The sequence below is a fragment of the Armigeres subalbatus genome, chromosome 3 (genome assembly GCF_024139115.2).
Source record: "Armigeres subalbatus isolate Guangzhou_Male chromosome 3, GZ_Asu_2, whole genome shotgun sequence".
Taxonomy (NCBI): domain Eukaryota; kingdom Metazoa; phylum Arthropoda; class Insecta; order Diptera; family Culicidae; genus Armigeres; species Armigeres subalbatus.
In genome coordinates, this window is record NC_085141.1 from 405190737 (window position 1) to 405199348 (window position 8612).

The window sequence follows — 8612 nt, forward strand, 5'->3', positions numbered from 1 at the left end:
AAATTTGTTATACTTCATTGTGGCTTTTTCATACACAAAATGCAGTTTCACGAAAAACTTCGAGCTCATGTTAAACTTTATTACCACAATGCTGTAGAACTTGCTTCAAAATCGTTGTTGAAATTATAAGCATGGTTTAGTGTAACAACTTGTAACTCGTTACCTGCTCCCGTGTGTTACGAAATAAGGTTTACCATGGTCATATTCCTAGCCTCTGAATGTCCCAACGAATACCTTCTTCAATATCCAACTCTGCGGTATATATGTGTGTCGCCAAGTCGGTTGTCATGTTAAGCTGCTAAGATCCATCTTCTCCCTAGTTACGATGAAGATGCACACGGTAGTAATCCTCATGATTTTGTAATTTTTGTCTTCTTTTGATTTCTGATAGCATTCTTGTAGCAACCATTGATATGTACAGTCAGTCTAAGCTAAGCAAAGCTAAGCTCTTTTGATTTTGAATGCTATCATTCTAATAAGGATTTGAAAAAACCATGATATCCCTAGTTTCCGATCTACTACGAGTTACACATTGACAATACGAATGCAACTCAGCTCACTGCCTGGTTAGTACTTCATACAAAAGTCACTATTTGGTCACTTTTGCTGCTTCTGAAAGTCACTATTTAGTCACTTTTTTCGTCATCGTTGGTCACTAAGTCACTATTTTGAACGGCATCTATCGCTACCAGCCCTGCCAGGCGGGCCCTGTACTTTGTCTTTGACGCATTCACCACCAGTCCTACTTTTGTTGCTTCACGTTTCAGGCGGGTGTACAGTTCAGCCACCTTTGCAAATGTTCGGCCGACAATGTCCATGTCATCCGCGAAGCAAATAAATTGACTGGATCTGTTGAAAATCGTACCCCGGCTGTTACACCCGGCTCTCCTCATGACACCTTCTAACGCAATGTTGAACAACAGGCACGAAAGTCCATCACCTTGTCTTAGTCCCCGGCGCGATTCGAACGAACTGGAGTGTTCGCCCGAAATCTTCACACAGTTTTGCACACCATCCACCGTTGCTTTGATCAGTCTGGTAAGCTTCCCAGGGAAGCTGTTCTCGTCCATAATTTTCCATAGCTCTACGCGGTCTATACTGTCGTATGCCGCCTTGAAATCAACGAACAGATGGTGCGTTGGGACCTGGTATTCACGGAATTTTTGAAGGATTTGCCGTACAGTAAAGATCTGGTCCGTTGTCGAGCGGCCGTCAACGAAGCCGGCTTGATAACTTCCCACGAACTCGTTCACTTATGGTGACAGACGACGGAAGATGATCTGGGATATCACTTTGTAGGCGGCATTAAGGATGGTAATCGCTCGAAAGTTCTCACACTCCAGTTTGTCGCCTTTCTTGTAGATGGGGCATATAACCCCTTCCTTCCACTCCTCCGGTAGCTGTTCGGTTTCCCAGATTCTGACTATCAGTTTGTGCAGGCAAGTGGCCAGCCTTTCCGGGCCCATCTTGATGAGCTCAGCTCCGATACCATCCTTACCAGCTGCTTTATTGGTCTTTAGCTGTTGAATGGCATCCTTAACTTCCCTCAAGGTGGGGGCTGATTGGCTTCCATCGTCCGCTGAACTGACGTAGTCATCTCCTCCGCTGCCTTGACTTTCACTGCCTGTACTCTCAGCGCCATTCAGATGTTCCTCGTAGTGCTGCTTCCACCTTTCGATCACCACACGTTCGTCCGTCAAGATGCTCCCATCCTTATCCCGGCACATTTCGGCTCGCGGCACGAAGCCTTTACGGGATGCGTTGAGCTTCTGATAGAACTTGCGTGTATCTTGAGAACGGCACAGCTGATCCATCTCCTCTAACTCCGTTTATTCCAGGCGGCGTTTCTTCTCCTGAAAAAGGCGGGTCTGCTGTCTCCGCTTCCGTCTATAACGTTCCACGTTCTGCCGGATACCTTGCTGCAGCGCGACCCCCCGCGCTGCGTCCTTCTCCTCCAGAATCTGTCTGCACTCTTCGTCGAACCAATCGTTCCGTCGATTTCGACCCATATACCCGACGTTGTTCTCCGCTGCGTCGTTAATGGCTGCTTTGACTGTATTCCAGCAGTCCTCAAGAGGGGCCCCATCGAGCTCACCCTCTTCCGGCAACGCTGCCTCGAGATGCTGCGCGTATGCAGTGGCGACATCAGGTTGCTTCAGTCGCTCTAGGTCGTACCGCGGCGGTCGTCGGTACCGAACATTGTTGATGACGGATAGTTTTGGGCGCAGTTTAACCATCACCAGATAGTGGTCAGAGTCGATGTTAGCGCCACGATATGTCCTGACGTCGATAATGTCGGAGAAGTGCCGTCCATCAATCAGAACGTGGTCGATTTGTGATTCTGTCTGCAGTGGTGATCTCCAGGTGTATCGATACGGGAGGCTGTGTTGGAAGTAGGTGCTGCGAATGGCCATATTCTTGGAGGCGGCGAAATCAATTAGTCGTAGGCCGTTTTCGTTCGTCAGCCGGTGAGCGCTGAACTTTCCAATAGTCGGTCTAAACTCCTCCTCTTGGCCAACCTGAGCGTTCAAATCTCCTATGATGATTTTGACGTCGTGGCTTGGGCAGCTGTCGTACTCACGTTCCAGCTGCGCGTAGAATGCGTCCTTATCATCATTAGTGCTTCCGGAGTGTGGGCTACCCAGACAACCAGAATGCATGCATAATAGAATTGTTTTTCTGTTATGCGATGCCTATGCGCACAAATTTCATCGCTTACCAGTCGCGAAAACACTTTTTACGTACAAAAGTGGAGGCGATATAAGTGTATTTCTTATCCGACGTTGCACGGAAGTGTATGCGATGTGCACGATTTTTATGCGAGTTTGTTTGTTATGCATTGCGATGTAGTTTGTGATAACAAACTCTGTTTGACAGATAATCCGATTTCATGTGAGTTTGATTGCAGGAATATGCGATGTCAAGAAATGAAGCTGGAATAAACTCGTAAAATAGCCTACTGTGCGGGAAAATTTATAAATAAACTGATGAGCTTTGCACAACAATGCGAATCTGATGAAACTTGGATCGGTAAACGATTTTGATCGTGCATTCTTATGCGATGTGTGGTTGTCTGGGTATGGACGTTGATTATGCTGAAGTTGAAAAACCGGCCTTTGATCCTCAACCTGCACATTCTTTCATTGATCGGCCACCACCCGATCACGCGCCTTTGCATATCGCCCATCACTATGAAAGCTGTTCCCAGCTCGTGTGTGTTGCCGCAGCTCTGGTAGATGGTATGATTACCTCTAAACGTTCGCACCATTGATCCCTTCCAACAAACCTCCTGAAGCGCTACGATGCCGAATCCACGGTCCTTGAGCACATCGGCGAATATGCGTGTGCTCCCGATGAAGTTGAGAGATTTGCAGTTCCACGAATCGAGTTTCCGATCGCTAGTCCCTTTTCGTCGCAGTGGTCTTCGCCGATGGTTCCGGTCCGTACTCTCTTGTTGATTATTCGTTGCTTATGATTTTTTAAAGGCTGGCTTGCAGGGCCTGACACCAAACCCCCTAAATTTCCGGAGGACCATTCCTCCTTATTTCCGGTGGACCATGGTGCACAGTTTCACTTAGAGTCCCTCGCTGGCACTCGGACGATGGTCAGCCGCCCCTAACATGGAGAACAGACGCCTTTGTGAGTGAGTTGTGATATACGTTACTGTGCAGTAATAACACTCGACGTGCGGAATGCATTCATCAGTGCGTGCTGGATGGATATCGCGAACTCGTTGCTTCGACTAGGAGTACCGATAGGGCTGTGCAAGATTCTGGGAAGCTACTAAGGCCGCCTTTAGTGTCTCATACTTGACTCGATCTGAAGAAAATGATCGCAAAATGGCAGAGGGAGTGGAACAACTCGGCTATGGGAAGGTGGACCCATCGCCTAGTCCCAAGTGTGTCTGCGTGGATTAGCAGACCTCATGGAGAGCTAAAATTGTTGATTCAATGGCAGTGTTATCTGTTAAGATGTAGACTAAATAAATGAAATGAAAATGAAGAGCTTAACTTTGGCTTGACTCAGTTTTTAACAGGCCACGGATGCTTTAGGTGGTGCCTGCACAGGTTGGGACTTGCGACTTCCCCCGCCTGTCCACAATGCCCAGACGAGACAGAAACGGCTGAGCACTAAGGCAGTTCACATTTCAAAAATGTTCGAAAATTCCAACTCCCATATGTCTATTAGCATCATTTTGATGATATAGGAGTCCTGGCAAAATTTCAGGCAATTCGGTGGCCATTTAGGGGTGGCGCGAAGTCAATTTATGTTTATATGAAAATTTGTATGGGAAAAACTTTAAAAAAAATCAAATCCCACTACAACTGCGTCTAGACGATTGACGTCGAAGCCCACAATTTGCCATTTATCTCAAATTCACACTGTCAATAGAATCACACTGTCAATCCAATCATAACTAATGTGTTATCCGGAGGTCTCATTTATATAGGTTCCAAAAATGGAGGTTGGGGATGTTTATTTGAATTCATCACAATTAGACAGTTGTAGTGAGACTTGAATAAATTTTAAATTTTTCCCGTACAAATTTTCATATAAACATAAATTGACTTCGCGCCACCCCTAAATGTCACCGAATTGCCTGAAATTTTGCCAGGACTCCTATATTATCAAAATGATGCTAATAGACATATGGGAGTTGAAATTTTCGAACATTTTTGAAATTTGAACTGCCCTACTGAGCACATACTGTTGGAGGCATGCGGAATTTACACTACGCATGGAGCAGCAGCAGGCCGCCATTGCTGATATCGGACCATGAGCACTCCGCCGCGGAAAATATATGTCGATTATGTATGGGAACGCCAGTGTCAGCTATTCGAGCCGTTCGCGATCGCGTCTTTCTGTTACTTGTGTTTACCTTCGCCTTGTCCTTCATTTCGAATAACCTACCGGGTAGCTCCATTCTGTAGTGTGTCACGTACGCGTACCGTTAGTTATTTCTTACGTTTGTCCTGATGGCGAAGCCACATTCCCACTATCCCTGTCTTCCACGAGTGCACTAACGCATTCGGAGAACCAACTCCTAACTAGAGTTAAGTAAAAATACTGAACCATGGTTGTCAACCAGTCAGCGTATAGCGAATAAGATATTACACCCGATTTTGTTTTAACACAGATTTTTCCACACGGCAATCCCAAATATAGTTTTTTTTTCACGAAAAAAATGCTGAGGACATTCTATTCCATAAGAAAAATCGTTGAATATTGCTGTTTATTTTTAACCACGTTCTGTAGATCACGGATCCACCAAATGATTCTTTTCCATCTAATGTAATTATTCGCTAAAATTTCATAATAACGAATGACTACTAGTCAAAAATGATCTTCTCTGTCTATGAGTCAATCCGTACAGCATTAAGTGTAGAGTGAGTAACAAAGATAGGTTAGCTGGTAATTGAAAACAGTCATCTTCGTTTTATTCTAAAACATTAACTTATTTCCTACTTACTATCGGTCGGTTTCATAGTGCAAAATTTGTTTACCAACATCCCCGCTCAAATGCATAAAGCACAAATTGAGGCTGATTTATTGCTCATGTAAATATTCAATGCCGTTGCAACAATCTCCGGTGGGACAAAATGATCATCGTTCTTTGACACGACCGAAAAGCTATCTATAACTAACCTTCCTCGCAACGCGTGCACCTTTTACGACACCGCAGTGCCTCTGTGTCTGTGAATAGAACGATTTCTAAATCACAACCGCGATCATTAACTAATTGACGATTGACCTACGCCACTGCGCTGACGCTGCAGTACACAAAGCTTTCTTATCATTTCACGGTCGACCTTTCGCGGTTACGACGCCGTCGTCATCGTTTCGGTGCGACATAACAGTCACGGCAAGTGAGTGGGAGATGAGCTCGTGCTCGTAGTAGCGCAGCCTCAATTGTGCATCCTCAACAATAGACCGGCAATTGGCCTACGCTCTGAGTCGAAGTGTGCTCTATAACTGGTAGATGCGGAACTGGAATGCATCGCGGTATCGTAGTTTAAGTTCTCGCGATGAACGTTTCGGTGGTGTTTTTCGTGGGCGGCCTGTTGACGCTGGGTGGATGCCTCGAATGGGGTGAAGACGATCCTGGGGTGAATCCATGCGTAGTCAAATTTGTCGATAACGATGCTTCCGGTATTGGAGTGCTTAATCGAACGTTCAATGGGGTTAAATATTGTGAATACTTGGGAATTCGATACGCTGAGCCACCGGTCGGGCCGCTTAGATTCAAGGTTTGTGTAGAAAGATTGACTGTGGAAAGTTTTATTTATGACACTGATGGGATCATTGCAGAGTTCAGTCGTGAGAGCTCCAGAAGGAGCGGAGCAGTACACGCGGATAGGAAGTATTTGCGCGCAGTTGAACACCTTTGATGACGCAAAGAAAGTAACTGGCGATGAAGATTGTCTCTTTTTGAATATTTACAAGCCGTTGAAAAATGAGGCCGACAAAAACTTGTATCCAGTCCTGGTCTATATTCACGGAGGAAGCTACGCGATATGGTCTCCACAAACCGACATGTTTGGCGTTGATCTGCTGATGGAAAGCGTAAATATAATTTTATAGCTCAGCAATTACGAATATTCATAGCTTCCATTCCAGGGTATTATGATTGTTGCTGTCAATTACCGGTTGTCGGTTCTAGGCTTTTTGCACTATCCTGAGTTCAACATTACGGGTAATTATGGACTGAAAGATCATTTAGCTGCCTTACAGTGGGTCCAACGCTACATAGAACCTTTCGGAGGAGATCCAAACAACGTTACCCTAATGGGGCAAAGTGTGGGAGCTCATTCCGTAACATACCACATGTATCTGGAACCATTCCAGGGACTGTTTCATCGAGCGATTGCAATGTCTGGATCAGTTCTCGCACCATCGGCAATGATCTATAACCCGGAACATTACACCTCCAAATACCTCAAGTCGATCAACATTCACTCATACGATGAACTTATGAACGCCAGTTTTAAAGACCTGTTTTCGCTAAAATCTTACAGTCGAAAATTCAGCTTCGCCTGGGCCAGCCTACCCATCTTTCTACCGGCTGTCGAGGATGATGATGATCCGGAAGCCCTGGTCACGCAACCGGTCCACGAGCTGATCCTAAACGAGCCGGTCAACAAAGTCCCGCTGATGATCGGAATGACGTCTCTCGAGTTCACATCTTTGTTTGCAACGTCTACAATCGCGGAATTCACCGCTGATGAAAGTTTTCCCAATCGAAGTAATAAAACGGTCTACCAGGAGGTGAAATGCATGATCGAAGCTGCTGGGAAATTGGCAAACAAGGTACAACCCAAAGGTGCCGGAAGGCATTTCTATGGGAAACTGGCGAACTTGGTCAACATGTACTACCCGGTAAAAATGGTTCTGAGACGATTGTCTCAGATGGACGCTTTTCTGGAATCAATTTTCTACTATCGGTTCGAGTTCGACGGCAAGTTTGGCAAGTACAAGAACAGTTTCTACAAGGGTGGCTTGGAAAGCAGCTATCGGGGGGCAATACATGGAGATGATTTGGGTTATTTGTTCTCACCGTACGTTGTGCGACAGGCTCTGGCCAACCGCAGCGCATTTGAGACAGAGTGGAACGTCTCTAAGAGGAATGTGCGCTATTTCAGTAATTTCGTAAAGTTTGGGTGAGTGCTTGAGGTTGAGTTGAAGCCATCATCAATGAATTTTTTATTATCATTGTCATTTTCAGTAATCCAACTCCGGAGGATGACGAATTGTCAGACATCAAGTGGCCTGCGTACAATGGAAACGAAACGGCACAACAGTTCCTCAATATAAACGACGAAGATGATGTTCAAATTGATGACGATCGATCAAATTTTGTATTTCAGGTGTGGAACGTTGCGCACCAATGTTTATACTACTATCGGTGTTTGCAAGTTGATGTTCTCAAAGAGAAAATCGATAAACATCTTTTAAGTAACCAAACCAGTATTGATTTAGATAAGTTATTCGTTAGCTGAATTACCTATCGATTAATTTATTTATGCAAGCAAGAGAAAGATTAAACATTTGATATTTAATAAAATATGTATGATAAATGGAACCAATGCTAATATTTTTTAACTAGCTTTATGTACCCGGCCTTGCTCGGAGTTGCCAGTTTAATTCGCAGTTTTTTTCACCATCGGAATTGGAATAGGTCAAAAGGATAATTGTGTTTTCTTATTGATATTTCATCATTTGATTAAAAGAAGGTAGATTACATTTGAAAACATTGACTGATTTTGAAAATGGGATCAAACCCAAAATCGCTTTATTCCGGGCAAACGTCTATTTCTAAAGAAGGAAAAACATACACCGATGCCTTATTCCGGAAAAACGTCTATTTTTAAAGAAATGATCACATTTACCGTCCAGAAGGAAACACTTTAATCATTGCTTTTCTCTGGGCAAACCATGATTTCGATGAAGTGTTGAGTTGATCGATCCCTGTCATCTTCGCCTTCTTAAGAAAAAGAATGTTTGTTCCAAATTTGGTTGAAATCGGGCAAGGGGTACAGAAGTTATGCTGGAACATTGGATCATTGCATACCTTGCTTTTATTTATTAATCTTGAATCATTATCATATAATTAT

The 8612-nt window shown here is 44.4% G+C and overlaps 1 protein-coding gene across 1 annotated transcript; it reads left to right on the top strand.

Annotated features, from left to right (window-relative positions):
- The first annotated feature begins 5841 nt into the window (after positions 1–5841).
- Positions 5842–8085, top strand: LOC134224099 (juvenile hormone esterase-like). Its single transcript, XM_062703339.1, has 4 exons — positions 5842–6248; positions 6310–6564; positions 6619–7658; positions 7724–8085. The coding sequence occupies exons 1-4, from the start codon at positions 6027–6029 to the stop codon at positions 7995–7997; spliced, it is 1791 nt and encodes a 596-aa protein (XP_062559323.1). The 5' UTR covers positions 5842–6026; the 3' UTR covers positions 7998–8085.
- The last annotated feature ends 527 nt before the right edge of the window (positions 8086–8612 follow it).